The sequence below is a fragment of the Eurytemora carolleeae genome, unplaced genomic scaffold, assembly GCF_000591075.1.
Source record: "Eurytemora carolleeae unplaced genomic scaffold, Eaff_2.0 scaffold419, whole genome shotgun sequence".
In the NCBI taxonomy this organism is placed as follows: domain Eukaryota; kingdom Metazoa; phylum Arthropoda; class Copepoda; order Calanoida; family Temoridae; genus Eurytemora; species Eurytemora carolleeae.
In genome coordinates this window covers 162,179-179,258 of record NW_019396476.1, presented here as the reverse complement: position 1 = coordinate 179,258, position 17,080 = coordinate 162,179, and the positions used below count along the sequence as shown (strand labels likewise).

The 17,080-nt window shown below is 32.3% G+C and overlaps 2 protein-coding genes across 2 annotated transcripts; both read left to right on the top strand.

Annotated features, from left to right (window-relative positions):
- Positions 1-1,011: 1,011 nt before the first annotated feature.
- On the top strand, positions 1,012-1,864 carry LOC111703969 (mitochondrial intermembrane space import and assembly protein 40). The gene is made up of 2 exons (XM_023476070.1): positions 1,012-1,152; positions 1,473-1,864. The coding sequence occupies exons 1-2, from the start codon at positions 1,121-1,123 to the stop codon at positions 1,777-1,779; spliced, it is 339 nt and encodes a 112-aa protein (XP_023331838.1). The 5' UTR covers positions 1,012-1,120; the 3' UTR covers positions 1,780-1,864.
- Positions 1,862-16,531, top strand: LOC111703987 (GPI mannosyltransferase 2). Its single transcript, XM_023476090.1, has 20 exons — positions 1,862-1,927; positions 3,475-3,553; positions 4,053-4,141; positions 4,710-4,804; positions 5,107-5,168; positions 5,418-5,481; positions 6,092-6,168; positions 6,343-6,370; positions 7,229-7,316; positions 8,106-8,196; positions 8,459-8,497; positions 8,916-9,078; positions 9,353-9,432; positions 10,070-10,185; positions 11,738-11,830; positions 12,553-12,634; positions 13,186-13,237; positions 13,694-13,767; positions 15,568-15,618; positions 15,937-16,531. The coding sequence occupies exons 2-20, from the start codon at positions 3,485-3,487 to the stop codon at positions 16,036-16,038; spliced, it is 1,515 nt and encodes a 504-aa protein (XP_023331858.1). The 5' UTR covers positions 1,862-1,927; positions 3,475-3,484; the 3' UTR covers positions 16,039-16,531.
- Positions 16,532-17,080: the final 549 nt, after the last annotated feature.

The window sequence follows — 17,080 nt, the reverse complement described above, 5'->3', positions numbered from 1 at the left end:
TACGTATGCCATTCAGTACAACTTGCACATTTAAACTTTGTCTAGTCAAATTCCTACCTCAGTTTTATTTGCGTTGATTAATTTGTTTCATTAAGTACAATATGCAGTATACATTGTTGATACTATAGTACGCATTTAGTGTTATTACGCATAAACAAAGTGATAAATTAGCAACAATCCAGAGGATAAAATGCCATGCGTACGACAGAGATGGTGCTGTTTGCACCTTTTCTCAAGACCTCTAAATTTTTACCTGCCTGCATATCTATATATATATTATCTTTGATCAGAGATCAGTAGGATTAGGGTAACAGTAGATAAATGTTTTCTTGGTATTTTTCTGCCAACTCATTTTGTTTAGTAAACACAGTAGTATAAAGCTTTGATAAATCACATAAGTGCTTTTCCTTAGAAAATATAGAATACATTCCAATAGATTGTGTACATTACATATTAATAAGAGTCTAAAGAAAGTTCACCTTTAGCAGTGTGAGAAGGAAGTTCACGGATTGATTAATTGATTTATTTCTCCAGGTTGTTCTAGAGAAGAATGAAGACGACAGATTGAGTAATTGATTAATTTCTCCAGGTTGTTCTAGAAGAGAGGGAAGATGATAAATTGAATTATTGATTTATTGGTTGATTTTTCCAGGTTGTTCTAGAAGACGACGTAATTATTTATTGATTTATTTCTCCATTTTATTCTAGAAGAGATGGAAGACGGCGGCGTAATGATTTATTGATTTATTTCTCCAGATTATTCTAGAAGAGAAGTAAGACGGCGTAATGATTTTTTGATTTATTTCTCCAGATTATTCTAAAAGAGAAGGAAGACGGCGTAATGATTTATTGATTTATTTCTCCAGATTATTCTAGAAGAGAAGGAAGACGGGGTAATGATTTATTGATTTATTTCTCAAGGTTGTCCTAGAAGATTGTAAGACGGCGTAATGATTTATTGATTTATTTCTCTAGGTTGTCCTAGAAGAGAATGAAGACGACGTAATGATTTATTGATTTATTTCTCTAGGTTGTCCTAGAAGAAAAGGAAGACGACGGACCTCCCGGACTGATTTTACCCAGCGGAGAGATTAATTGGAACTGTCCTTGTCTTGGCGGAATGGCAGTTGGACCTTGTGGAGTAGAATTCAGGTAAGAAAAATTGTCCTATAAGAAGTGTTTCAGATCTATTCTATTTTAATAAACATTTCCTGTGGAAAAATGGATCTCCGGATTTAGGTTTAATTAACTGTAGAAACTTAAATATCCTTTATGTGGCCAAAATATTTTTTCTATTTTTTGCTTCTATTTACTATTTCTCTATCCAATTTGTTGACCNCCCACCCCACCCCCTAATTAAGAATAAATTATTTAAGCTATTGTACCATTTTTAATATACATTAAAATACATTAAATGTCTTCTTTAAACAAACAATAATCAACTCTCAAATTAATTGTTTTCTTAATTTTAGAGAGGCATTTTCCTGTTTCCACTACAGTACAGCGGATCCTAAGGGTAGTGATTGTATTGAAAAGTTTGCAGATATGCAAGTTTGCATGCAAGGATATCCAGAGCTATACGATAAATCAGAAACGGCTGTATCGGCGCTCGAAGATTCCGAAAAATCCGCCGAAAACTCAGAAAATCCACCAGTTTCCGAAAATGAAGAAAGCGCGGGAAAATCAGCGGAAACTCCTGAGCAGATCTCGAAAGACGACAGTGGGACTAATAGCACTACTAAAGACACTGAACCTAGTAAGACGGACTCAAAATCCTAGTTTTGTCAATAATATGGCTGTGAAGCATTTTTTATGTATGTAGTCTCTTAGGTTAATTGTTTAAAAGAGAGAAAATTTATGATTATGCACTGGTTTTTTTTCTTTCAGAAACAAATATGATAATTTGGGAGATTTTCAGCTCATACAGGTATTTGTACTCTTTGTACTTTGGTCGAGCATTGACCTTAATATAAGTACTAAATGTTTGACGAAAATTGTTCAGCGGCAAAATTGTTTACTTTTCTTTATAAAAGTTAACAATTTTATAAACCATCAGTTATTTTTATTCCTCAACTGTGTATTTACAAAACCATTAGATATTTGTTTTCATCAATTACGTATTTCGAAACCCTTCAGATATTAGTTTTTCTCAATTTTGTATTTCAAAACCTTTGAATATTTGGTTTTCTCATTTAATTGTGTATTGCCAATCAGTTATTTGTTTAAAGGGAGTGACCGGCTATGTAAGGTAGTTGAACTGAGTATGCAGTGTTGTGGAAAACTTCTTTCGGATTAATTTGAGACACATTAAACTTTTTAAATATCTGTAAATCCTGAGTTTGAGCCCAAATTCGACGTTCAAAACTCCTACTTTGGGGGTTGATACGTTTTCGGAATCATTTTTTTTAAATATTAAATAACGACGACGAAAAATAAAGTAAAAATTATACATTAATCTAATATAAGATGGTTTGGAACATATTTCTCAAAAGAAATTTGTCAGTAAATCAATGCTAGAATCAATTATTTTGTTTTAATCATTATATTGAATTTCTTATTTTCTTTGAATTTATTCGCAGATCTCTTCAAGTTCTTCAAATTTCGTCTTTTCGATAATGATTCAAGAAAATCCGCGGAAAATCTTTGGATAATGAGAAAATTGAAATAGTCAGCACCCTTCGGGTCTGGAAATCAAAGATTTCATTGATACAGGGAGGGACTATAGCCCCACCTCCCTGTGTACGCCTCTTCATATATACAATCTTAGCTGTCAAATTAAATGCGAATGCATTGAATTGTTTTGATCCATTTATTAGGTTTTTACGCTTAGAAAAGATCATACATGGCCTATAAACAAAATCAAGTCTATATGACAGCTTAGCAGACAAAAATACTGAAATAGAAGACGACATTTATAATTGTGGTAGAGTTTACCCGGTGTTTTCCGAGAGAAGAATAATCAATATTTAATCTAACACTGTACACACTACAAACTACACCATGGTAGTATCAGTGCTGTAGCATTTATATTTAAACTTAGATACCGTCTATTCACTTAAAAGAGTCCTCACCTAGCTATCTATTGAGATATAAAAACTATGCGCTAATTATTGACACTGTCGCCAGGTTTGCCCTTGGTCTGACCTTACCCAACACCGTTTACTTTTAGCTCTTCTACTTGACGATTTTAAACCTACAAAGCGTTTGTCTTTATAGTTTTAGTTTTTAAGGAGTATTTGGCATAATACTGTTTTGATTCCTTCGTCAGAATTTTTACAGATCACAGCTCCACTATAATGTGCCGATAAAAATAAAAATATTAAAAATTAATTTTAAAGATACAAAATTGGTAGCCCACATTTTGAAAGTCTCAATAGTGTTCATGCCGCATGGATCGAAGACGATTTGAAAGTCGTCAATGAATTCCCATGTTTATTGGAACACCTTGTGGTAAAGATGTTATCTGTTTTTAAGATGACTGAAGATGTATAAACTTAAAACTAAAGTTCGGACCTTTGCTCTCTACACTCGTCTTTTCATCTTTATCTTACAGGTTACTTTTTAATGTTATTTTTTTTGTATATAATTTGGATCTATTTTTAAGAAAGTAAAACTTTGGAATACGTGTGCATTTGTGTATGTATTTGATACAAACCCTTAACAATTTTAGATTATTTCACGCACTGAGGAATAAATTCAAAACTGTGTTCTAATAAAATGTTTTAGGAAAAGTTAAATCTAATAATTGTTTAAGTGATAATTTTGGTGTGTGGGTGTAGGACGTCCCTAAAAGAATGATTTGATTTGATTTGATTTGTATTGATTATAGTTTCAGTGATATTTAAAACATTTATATTGATTATACCAACAAAATATGTAAAAATTGCTACATTTGCCCCTATGGACAAGAAAGGATTTACATTTTTATTATTTCCCTTTTTTTTTCAAGAAAGCAGAAGATCTATAATTTTATTAAATGTTTCTTTATTCGATATAAAATCAAACTAGTTGAGTTGCAATTTTATAAAAGATCAATTTAAAATATATTTTAGTTTGTGTGTAATCTGCTGATCCCAGATCATGATCCTGGTGTATTCACTTGGGTCATTGATCCTTCACTTAAACCTACAGTATTAGATAGGTAACTATACTGATCCTTGACTTAAACCTACAGTATTAGATAGGTAACTATACCGATCCTTCACTTAAACCTACAGTATTAGATAGGTAACTACACTGATCCTTCACTTAAACCTATAGTATTAGATAGGTAACTATACTGATCCTTCACTTAAACCTATAGTATTAGATAAACTGATCCTTCACTTAAACTTACTGTTTTTAATAGGTAACTATACTGATCCTTCACTTAAACTTACTGTTTTTAATAGGTAACTATACTGATGCTTCACTTAAACCTACAGTATTAAATAGGTAACTATACTGATCCTTGACTTAAACCTACAGTATTAGATAGGTAACTATACTGATACTTCACTTAAACCTACAGTATTAGATAGGTAACTATACTGATCCTTGACTTAAACCTACAGTATTAGATAGGTAACCATACTGATCATTCACTGAAAAATATACCGCTTATTAAAAAATGCCAAAATAATATGCACATTATTAAGATATTCTCACNCACTTAAAATCCAAAAAAATATTACTCCAATTTTACGAGAAATAAAACTTGCTTTGTTCAGAATTTTGAGTTTTCTATTTGACGGACTACTAAGATGGGATGCTCAACATTTTCTTCACATTGCCACGCATGGTTATACCTTCGAAACAAACATAGGTAAACAAACATTTGTTAATAAATTACCATTGTCAAAATTATCAAAATAAGCATTCAAAAAGTGTTAAAACCTGTTGGAATGGCTATAAATTTAGGCCATACGTTTATTTTTTTTTCTTAAAGCTTTAATAATATTTTTTTTAATGTAAAGAACAATATTTAAAATTTAATCTTAGTATTTCCAGTTTATAACCATTGTTTTACTAATCCTGGATAATTACTTGGAAGATATTTTATATTCATTGTTCACTTTTATGCGACCTTCACAAGCAAAACTATTATTTTTGATAATTATTATTCAGCTTTCTTCCCGTTGTATCCTCTGATTGTGAGAACGTTTGCTAATCTACTCTACTGGATGCAGGTTAGTTATTCTTGGGAGAAATAAATTATCACATTTTTAAAAATAAGTATTTTCATATAAATAAGTCGGTAATTGAAAAACGAAAGGTAGTTGAACCAGCTACGACTAGTTAATCTATCAGTCAAAACCATCACAGCGGAAGTAGCGGAATAGTTCCGATCACTGATTATTTTGTTATTAACAAAATATTATTAATATCGAAAAGATGTTAATTGTTGAGTCAAAATCAAATTTAATTTTGTTTATCAGGAGGAGTATGCAATAATTAGTTTTATTACCGCTGTTAAACTGTCAGCAGTCAGTCTTAATTTAGGTAATTACACTTTTAATTCAATTAAAAAAAAGGATTATCTTGACGAAACTGTAGACCTTATTTCCATTTCTAGAATGTTAGTCCGATTCACAAGCCTTCATCTGAACAACAATGTGAAAGCTATCTTTGTTTTACCATCTGAGAAAGTGTTCAATTCTGACAATTTCCTTTTTTCGCAGTAATTATTTTTAGAGAAGCAACAATTAAAACTAATGAATTTCATGCAAGCCAGAAATTAAGTCAGATGTTTTTTTTATAAATCTATAGCAAAAGTTTTAAATTGGGTGAATTATCAGTTTTACAATTGATAAGAGAAGCTCGATATTTATCCTGACCTAGCTAGCACAATAACATGTCTAAAATTCAAGCTCATCCAATTCTGCATTTTTGACAAATAAAGCTATGAATAATTAACGTAGATTTTGAAATTTGAACACCTTGCCCGATTTGCCTCAAACTTTGATTGGGGAATTCGGGAGAACCATGGGAATGTTCTTCGCTTGGTTTAAAAATTCTTAGTATTGAATGGGTTGACAATAATAAGGGAGAACTTAGTTTGCCGGGTCAAAGCTAGGTTTTCAAGCTAGTAATATATATATTTACTATTTAGGTTTCTTCCTGTTGGCATCTGATGCGTTTTATGAATTATCTAGGAAGGTTCTTAAAGATGAATACCTAGCGTATAAGGTGGATTTGACAATTATACATAGAACTTCATAAACTTTGGATTTCTAAAAACTACGATTTTTAAAATGTTTCGAAAAGAAAAATATCAATTTAAAAAATTTTAAAATTTCCTAACAATTCAAGAAATGGCTAATGATCACACCATTTTTAGAATTAACTATTTTACTATTGCAGGCCGGACTCTTTTTTGCTATTAACCCAGGCAAGTTCTTTCTAGTTTATAGTTTATATTATTATAAAAATAAATACGCTAGGAGGCTGCAGTTAAAGGGACTGTAAGCGTAATTTTAAGTGACACTTCAGGCAAACATGGCAAAGCCCGATTCACAAAGGTACCCTTGATACCAGTATCTGAACAATAATGTGAAATATAATGTCGTTATTCTAGGTTTAAAAGTCTTATTTTTTCGAAATGCGCAAATCACTTTTGTAGAAAACCCACAGTTGAAAATAATGAGCTTTCAAAATCAATATTATTGATATCTAATTCATACTTTATCAGACAAATATTTGAATGGTACTGTTGTGAATCGGGCATTGCAATTTTTGCATGCCTGGTCACATGAAATTACGTTTACAGTCCTTTTATGTAATCAATAAAATATTTTCCAGACGTCGAACACGTGATCTTGATTTCCAATGTGTGTGCACTTTATAATATAAGAATGAAAGCTATCCCTGTAGGGCATGACTACTAGGGAATATCGTGTGATCCGTATGTCTTCATAAGATAAAGATTTATGCTTGATACCGCTAGGTTCTACTCTACACAAAAGTTCTGACTTCGGGGCGCGCGTCTTACTAAATTCTATCATTTGTTGGAGCTCTTAAATGGTGCTTTACCTGCGATAAGCATTTGTTCTCTCTATACATTATAAAACAAGTATAACTAAACTATTTCGTAGATTTTCCAATTTTATACTTATAATTTATAATTAGAATGCATGTATGCTTGTATGTATCTATGTATGTATGTATGGGTGTATGTATGTATGATGTATGTATGTATGTATGGGTGTATGTATGTATGTATGTATGTCTCTAATGTTTGACTGTTCAGGGAGTATATTCTTCACAGCTGGATATTCTGAGAGTTTAAACTCGATGCTCACATTCTACTCATTATACAAAATATCTAAAAATCTCAGGTAAAATTCTTTGTTTTTAAGTTTATACCAGAGAGCAAACCGTAAATATTGGATATCGCTTTGTTCGCTCAACTCGATATCCAGCGGATAAACTTTAAAGCTGACGGGTTTAACGTCTGAAATTAGGGGAATATGTCCATTCCTGGCATCGTCAGGCCCATTAACGAGGCGGAAAATTTGGTAAATTGTAACAAACTAGGCTAACAGGGACGCTTCGCGCCCATTTTCAACTTTTAATTGTTGCTCAATCTTTCAGCATTATCTCTTTGATAAACAGTAATAAAAAGTTGCGGATTTTCAATTTTTTCCGTGGATTTTTTTTAATTTTACGAAAATCAAAAAATGTTGGAGACAAAATTTTGTAATTCTGAGCATTCATAAACCTTCCCTGGGGTCATGTGAGGTCCCACAAAAAATGTTGGCAAGATCGGTTCATCCGTTTTTACGTATATCGGTTATAAACAAATTAGCAAAGTATTTGTATAGATGAGAGCCCCAATGATAATTTTCAAATCAAAGTTCTCCTTGGTTGAAACAGATTGAATTCCACCAAGGAAAAGGCTTGAGCTTTAAAATAAATAGCAGTCAATCGTAAAGGTAGCCAGCTAAGAATTGTAATCACGGATATAAAACAACACAAACGTTTTCCCCCTGATTATAAATTTTAAATTATTATTTATTCAACACCACACAGTACAGGATAATTAAAATTTTACATATTTAAATGTATTTTCAATTTTTCGTTTAAATAATAAAGGCTTAAACAATATCCAATGTTTACTATTTTAGTGCAAAGACATGTGTTGGTGTTCTGCTGGCCAGTGCTACAAGATCTAACTCAATTCTTAATGCTGGGTTCATACTGTACAATAGTCTCAAGGTACAGTTAATCATGGGCAGAGTTTGAGCCATTTAGAGTTTTTTTGACGATTAATCTGCTTCACAAAAATATGATCGTCATTTATCACTTGGCCAAATTGTATCCTCGGTATTATCTTAGATGAGAGAAAAAAATCTGCATAATGTAATAAAGGCAAACTTATCGAGAATATGATTTGATCACGTGTTAAATACAATTTTGAAATTAGATTTACATCTCAGATTTTTGTGGAGCAGTTAAAAACATTTTTTAATTATTTTAGATTGTAGCCACAGAGACTATTATCTACGTGAGATTAAAGGTAAACCAAAATGCTTCAAAGAAGGAAAACTTTTTCTTGAATCTGATTTTGTCTTTAAATGAATTTAAACTTTATTTTTTCACCTTTTTTCTAACTGGATAAAGACATCTTTTACTAAGTAACATGATAAAAAAAATTAAATCCCAAAAATCCATCCCTCAAAAAAATCATTTCAGAGTAGGTTAAAAAATTGAAAAAAATTTCATTTTAATAATTAAACTAGCTCAAAGTTAGAATCTACATCTTTTTAAGAAAGGAATTGAGTCTTTGCCACAAACTGAGATTTTCTAATCTCTATATCTTTGAAACCCTAGGTCAAATAATCTAAGTTTGAAATATCAGGTGGCTGAGATATAGGGACTCGAAAATTCTGTTTTGCGTTGAAGACTCAATTCCTTTTTTCAAAAAATATTTACAGAAAGCATGTCGTGAGAAAGCTGAATTATCGACAACTATTGCAAATATTATCGGCGACGCAATTATTCCTGGTCTCTTCAATTTACTGGGTTGTGTTGCTCCGTTCTTTCTTTTCCAGTGGTACTGCTATACTCACTTCTGCAGGCTTACCAAGCAAACCCCAGGTTCATTTATTCATCCTTTCTATAATTCATTTATTCATTCATTTATCTATTCATAAATAAATAAAAGATCAACCATCATTCCGTGGAAATCAAGGCATACATACATACATCATACATACATACATACACCCATACATACATACATACCTTTATTCAGCCTTTCATCCTTTCATTCATTCATTCATTCATTTATTCATTTATTCATTTATTCATTTATTCATTTATTCATTTATTCATTTATTCATTTATTCATTTATTCATTTATTCATTACAGGTGCAGTAATAATCCTCCCATATCCTACTCCTATATACAGGTGCAGTAATAATCCTCCCATATCCTACTCCTATATACAGGTGCAAAAATAATCCTCCCATATCCATCTTTGATTAATGGTTGTTAGAATCTATTTATATATCTAGATTATCCTTATACCGTTGTAATTTCGTGTAAAAAAGCTATGAAGTATATGTGTGTGTTTTTTAATATTTTGATTTAACAAAGACGACATCTAAATAAATTGCGGATTTACAGAATCCATTCAAGGATAAAAATATGCATGGAAAAGTAATTATAAATTTAAATCATTATAATTCAATGCAAGCTACAATTGATACAATGTTTGTAAATGAAAAGATTATTAGAATATAATCATTTTGTCTATTCTCACCATGAAACACAAGACAAATGCATTTTATAAGGAGTATTGGGGCAAAAACCAGTCACCCCCCCCCCTCCCTTGACCCCCTAAAATACCTCACCGTGAGGGGGGTCCATGCTACAATGGAAAGAATCATGTTTTTGTCGATACTTTATACCCAAACATTTATTTGATTTCATTATAAAGTGATTTTTCCCAATTTAGCGAATAAAACCCAAAAGAAAATTTTTCTCGCCAAGCAAATATACCGATTTTCTGTGGGGGGGAGGGGGATAATTTTCATGAATGGGAGAGTTTTCAAGAAAATATACACCCCTGTTATTATATTGTAGAGTGTGTACTGGGGAAACGGACTGTTTGCGTACTGGGAGATTAAACAGGTTCCAAACTTTACCTTGGCTATTCCTGTTCTAGCCATAGTGCTAGTTACATCATACAACTTCATATGGTGAGACCGATATTTAATTTTAATTTTTTATTATAGAAATGTTTTAAAAAATTTGTTAAAATGGTATGTTGACGTGATTTCAAGTGACCCTTCATATATAAAGTGAAATGTTAGATCTCTAATGGTACTGTCTACGCCTTTATCTGAGCCACAGTGAGGATGATATCGTCGTTTTTTTGGTGTTATTTTCCTTCTCTGTCAGGGAGGCGGCTTATCGCCACTTTTTTCACTACATGGCTGGACTTGGAGAAAAATGACATGCCATGAAGGAAGCGGACAAGTAATATCTGCCTTGTTTTTTGCGGACGATTTAGTCCTTATCTCACGGATAAAGGTGAGAGGCATGGAATGAATGTTAGAGTAGGTATCAAGGTTCTGTAAAGGTTTGCATAGGAAACTGTCTATTGAAAAGACAATAATACTTTCCAGTGGACCTGAAGAACAGGTTTGGAAAGTAGAACAGGGAACACCAGACCTTTAAGCAACCCTGGTTGGTAAGTACCTAGGAGTAGATATACAGGTTAAAGGCAAGAGAGGGGCGTATGATAGGCATCATACGAGCCGGACCAGACCGAGCTCTATTAGCACATACATTATGGATAGGATGTGCTGTACCAGCCATACTGTACGGTATGCTGTGGAATCCATGGTTCTATCTAACAGTGTAATCAGAAGACTAGACAGCCTCTGACACCAAGTAGCACGTTTTATACTTCAACTACCAAGCTTAGCAGCCACTGTAGCAGAATACATCGAAGCAGGGTTCAAACCAATGAAAGACAAGATAAAAGAGCGATTAGCGTTATATGTGTGGGAGATCAAGCATTAAAAAAAACACGATCCTATCCTAACCAATGTTTTCGACGCGGTTATCGGAGCACATGACGACCCGTGGGCGAGAATGGTGTTGGACCTGGTAGCTGAATTGGGAGTCGATCTGTTTGATGGTCCCAAATCTAGGTTGAAGAAGAGGTTTACCGAAGTGGCGGTAGTAGGAGTCTTGGAGCAGAAACGTCAGTTGGTGTCTCTAAACTGTATGCTCAGTGCTCACCCTAGAAGCCTGGTTTAAACTTCAGCCGCATGTATGTGACAAGAAGGCAGGAGGACTTTTAAACAGACTTAAAGCAGGAGATGCCCAAACACCCATGGCTCTACCACAACGTGGTGTCCACTTTGTATCGACAAAGGGTTAGTTAACCACCTTTCAGAACATGATGCTATTAGTCAACTGGCTGGAATGTATCCCATTGATCTCCCTTAACTAATGGGGGTTAAAGGTCCGGGTCTGAACGGGTGTGGGACGGTGCTTCCTGCTCCTGGCGGCGGTCTGGAAAGTCCACATTGGTACCTCTTACAGATTCCATTTCCTAATGTTCCTTATGTCTGCTGCATTGATCACTCTTATAGAGAAACCACACTTCATAAATATCTTCATAATTGCTCCAAGGCGATGGGATTAAGTTGATCATTGTAAATCGAGCATTCATTTCTTGAAATGGAGAGTCAGTTGAAATTACGCCGACAGTCCCTTTAGTATTTTTTAATTTATTAGGTTTCATTGGGACTATGTGAAGAGGTTGGGTTTGGTGGATAATAACCTACTGGGTATACCTAGGAAACCGATTCTTGCAGTACGACAGTACAGGTATATTTTAGTTACAGTACACACGGAGTACATTTAACCCTGTTAAATCAGTACAACACATGTTGTAAAGGAACTGATTACTCACCTGTAACTCTAATTTTCTATATTTTCTACATCTTTGCAAACTCATGGTTTAATTAACCTTTGATAGTTCAAACTTTGAATATTTGATGAAGCAGAATTCCTAGTTTGAATTTTCAAGGTTCTGCGATATCGGGGATCATGAGGTGAAGTGGTTCAACTTAGTTTTCGTTGTAAAACTACTTCTCGCTATTTTTTTATTTTGGTCCTAGGTTCGAATATTAGAAAACTACAGTTTAAGGAGAGTAATCAATTCCTTTCCCGAGCTTTCAACATTTACATTTAGTATAGGCTACCCTTGTTAACCTCATAGTCATTGTTCAATCTGATAGCTTTTTCTCTTTGATACAACTTTTTGGCAAATTTACAATGTTAGCGAGGATTCTTTAAATTTTACGAAAATCATAATATTTTGGATACATTTTATCGTAATTCTGAGCATCCTTAAACCTTCTCTGGGGTCATGCAAGGCCCCACACAAAATTTGGGATCCATCGGTCCAGCTGTTCTGGAGTTTATTGGATCACAGACAGACAAGCAAAGTATATATATATATATATATATATATATATAGATATAAATATTTTTAAGATTTAAAATTATATAAAACATTGATCATATTAGATATGTTTTTATTTTAGAGTACTACCTCGAGAATGCTTTGTTTATATTGTACATGCTTCCTTCCTAGCTCTGTTTGCTATATTCTTCATGAATGTCCAGGTACATGTTTAACAGATTGTACAATGTACATGTTGTCCATGTTTAACAGTTTGTACTTGTTGTACATGTTTAACACTAAGGGATATCGAAGAGGAATATAATCCTTAGGTGTGCACAAGATCAGTGTTTGATCCCGAGATTCACAACACAAAAGTTCTGTCTTCTTGACATTAGTAATTTTAATTGCTTTTCTTTGACAATTATTTCTAAATCTTTATTTACCATGTTTACGGACATTATTTAATTTCTTTGGAGGATTTAAAGGCAACGAAATCAACACAAAAATTGAAATACTGGTTGTTTCTTACATGTGTAATGTGTATATAGGAACTTGTAATAAGTTCCTTGTAAGTTACTTATCCCAAATGTCTGCATAATTGGATTGAATTTAACTATTAACTTTATCATGCTAACTGGACCATCAAGATATTAAGGATTGGTCTGCGTCGAACTAAAATATCATTTCCTTCAATAATTCTAAAACAGGGAAATGAGATTTTATTGATGATAATGATAATGATAATGATAACAACATCAAAAATTATTCCTAGGTTGCTACTCGGCTTATCTTCTCAGCTAGTCCTTTAGTTCCATGGCTAGCAGGTTAAATCAATAGAATTCTATACAGGGATAGGACCAGGAAAGGTTATGCACTGGACTTTGAAAGGATCTCTATATTCTCTATTGACTTTGAAAGGATAAGAATTGGACTATGAAAGTATAATTATTGGGCTTGGAAATGATAGATATTGAAATTGGAAAGGATTAATATTGGACTTGGAAAGGATCTATATTGGACGAGGAAATGATAGATATTGGACATGGAAAGAATAGATTTTGGACTGGAAAGGATAGATATTGGACTAGAATAGGATAGGTATTGGACTTGGAAAGGATAGGTATTGGACTAGGAAAGGATAGGTATTGGACTAGGAAAGGATAGATATTGACTTTAGAAAAGATTTAAGTCAGGATTGGAAAGAATAGATATTGGACTTTAAAAAAGATGTATTTGGGACCAGAAGAAAAATTATAATATTATTAATATTTAATATTCAGCAATGATGACGACTAGATGGGATAAACCAGCAGTTCCTTTATGTGAAGATGACAACCCAGAGATACTTTTAAAGGTAGAAATAGACATTTCACTCCAGTTCTTAGGATCCGGTTCAGTTGGATCCACATTATTTTGGTTTCCTGGATCCTGATCCGCAAAACTTGCGGATCCACGGACCCGAATCTTGTAAAAGTGATACCTATTCTTATGATAAGCAACCTTTTATAAAATTGCTGATATGAATCGCAATTTGACTATTTTTAATGTTTAAGATAAATAAACGAAGGCAGACAATAAATCATATAGTTTCTGATGAGTTTTGAATAAAAAGTTTTCACAAAGAAGATTTCAGTAGCTTTGGCTCGCCCAAAAACAAACAATGCAGGATTCAAAGGTTAAACCTCTAACAGTTTTTAGGCCTTAAGATATTCGAATTTCTGTTTAATAGTTTAATCAATAAGCCCTGCATTAAATGTTGCCACGCATTTTATGGCGGACAAAGTATTTCTGAATGAGTTTTAAGGTTTCTTTGTTATGAACTAAATTTCTATCTTTCTCTTTTTGTTCTCAAGTATATACTATTCAATTATTTAATCCTGAAGGTTAGAACTTTTAAATGTGTAACTTTAATCCTACTCAGATATTGTTCCTCTCCGTTTTAAGAGTATTACTATCCTTCTTAACTACTATCTCTATATATTATTAACACTGAGGTTTTCGTTTAGCTATGTATTTCAGTCCAAGGGAAAATTTTTGACAATATTAATCATATAAATGATTAGTTAAAACGAACATATGGTTACGAATATAGAACTTAATATATAACGATATTTGAATAAAAGTATAAACAATCTGATTTTACAAAATATATATATATCTATCTTTACTTAATACTATTGGATTTCAACCTCTATGAATCAGTTTAGGACGAATAGATAAATGCGAATTACGGATATTGACAAAACAAATATTTACAAATAAAATGATTTATTACCTAGATTTTCCAATTTGTTTCTTCAGAGATACACGTCAAAAATCACTGGGTCATTTTACGATAAATACAGATCTGAGAGCAAAGATCTAGGATTCAAATCCAACTAACTAACCCGAGTTAGAGTCTTTCCTGGCTTTTTATAGTAAACCATGATAGATTGTTCTAGAACATTCTCGGAGCTGTTGCGCTTGTTTTTTGGCGCTGCTTGATAAATTATTCTAGAACTTTCTTGAGAAAAGGTTCTCTGACTCACGTATTCTTTGCGTGCATCTTTTCTTCTAGCTGGTTCTAGAAGTTTTAGATGTTTCTACGATCTTTTACCCAGGGATCTCGATAATTGATGATGGGTATACAGGCTAGATAGTTCCCAGATTCAAGGCCAATTATATCTTTATCATCAATTATTAATCATACAGAGAAACATAGTTAGAATTAAAACTTGCAGTTTTACAATCTAAGGGTAAAATTATAAAAAAAATGTAAAAAAAAAACTTTTAAACCCCAAATCTGAACTGTTAAAAAAGAGAGATTATCTGAAATTATCTTATCTATAAAAGGTTTATCAAGTTTAAGCAAAGAAATAAGTCAAAAAAAACATAATTTAAAGGGATTTTATACACAGTACAAATAAGAATTTGTCAAAACACAATAAACCTATTTTAGGTCTGTAAAAACTAATTTAGCAGTCTATTTACATTCAATATAATTAGGCTTATATCAAAACAAATATGCATGCTCTGTTTGCTATATTCTTCATGAATGTCCAGGTACATGTTTAACAGATTGTACAATGTACATGTTGTCCATGTTTAACAGTTTGTACTTGTTGTAGCGTTAAATACATTTTTTAAAGAATAAATCTTATGTTTGTTAATCCAGGTTGAATGTAAATCAAATCTGGAAAGTAACACGGACTCCATCTTGTTCCAGGTAAATCGGAAAAAGTTTAAGTTTGTTAACAGTGATAAGCGGAATTTTTGTGTTTTCTATTCAGAGATATTTAGATATTTGTTAAAATAGATTTTAATTTATAAAAAAAAAAAAATTGTTTTATTCTGAACGAAATCATTAACATCTTCATTAATACCGAAAGCACACAAAAAGGCAGACCACGTTGTGTAGATTGGTAGGACTAAGGTTATTTTGTCATTTTTGTCATGAAAAATAGTTTAAATGTCAAAGACGACATTCAAGTCTTCAATCAATTGTTAAGAAACTGCGCTTTTTTAGTTTAATTTGAATGTTTAGGAGAAGATAGATACTGAGCTGGGTAGATGGATAATGATGTACTTCCTCGGGTATTTTCTGATTGGAACTATTCTATTTTGCAACAATCTTCCCTGGACGTAAACAAAATACAATACTTAATTTTATTTGTTACATCCTGTTTTTAGAAACTTGTTTAAATAATCTTTTCCTTTTTCTCCTCTGCTTCCATTTGACCCAACCTTGTTTCGAATCCTGAACTGAAATCCCCAAAACTATCTGCAATCAGAATCTTATGTATCAACTCTATATCCAGAACGAAAACTTTTGATTCAAACCGATTTTCTGTTTAATCTAGATAACACAGCTTATTGTATTTTCACGATCTCTTATTGGCCCAGAGGAGATTTTTTGGTGTCAAATTGATCGGACCTACACAAATATTCAAATAAATTTTCTTAATCCGTCGGAGAAGAAAATCTACTCATTACTTCCGACCTCTATAGTATATTAAACTAACTAGTCATATCTTTTCATTATAATATTTTTTTGTTGTTAATACAATTTTCTGTTTTGAATATAAGTATTGTTAATCGAAATATATCTGTTTGTGCCAAATAAAAGATGAAAAACAACATTATAATTTTTAAGATTTCAAAAGAATCTGAGATGCAAATCATATTTAAAAAGATAAACATCTCGAATTATAAAAGTTGAAAAATTTTTAGCAAAAAAAAAAATTCCATTTCCACCAAGATGAAGAAATTTTTGAGAAGAAAGGACTGGAAATGAAAATAAAACTTTTTGCATAATTTTTATTTCATATTATCAAGCATTAGATCTAATAATGATCAGACTAGATAGATTACAGTTGTATTATTTGTAAACATTTTGAACATGAAAATCGACATTTTAACTTTTCTAATTTTACGTTAAGCATGTTTTTCAACTTTAATGGAAGCACGGTAAAAAAAATCAGCCCAATACTGTATAAACAAACAAATCCGTGGAAGCAAACTCCATTTCGGGGTTGAATACTATAAAGGGTGTCTTAAAACACTTAAGATTATAGAGACTATATAAAATAGTTGATAAAGGGCCATTAAGTGTCTCAAAATACATTTGTACAGGGTTACCCACAAAGGATAAAACTTCATAGACGACTTTACAGAATGTAAACAGTCTG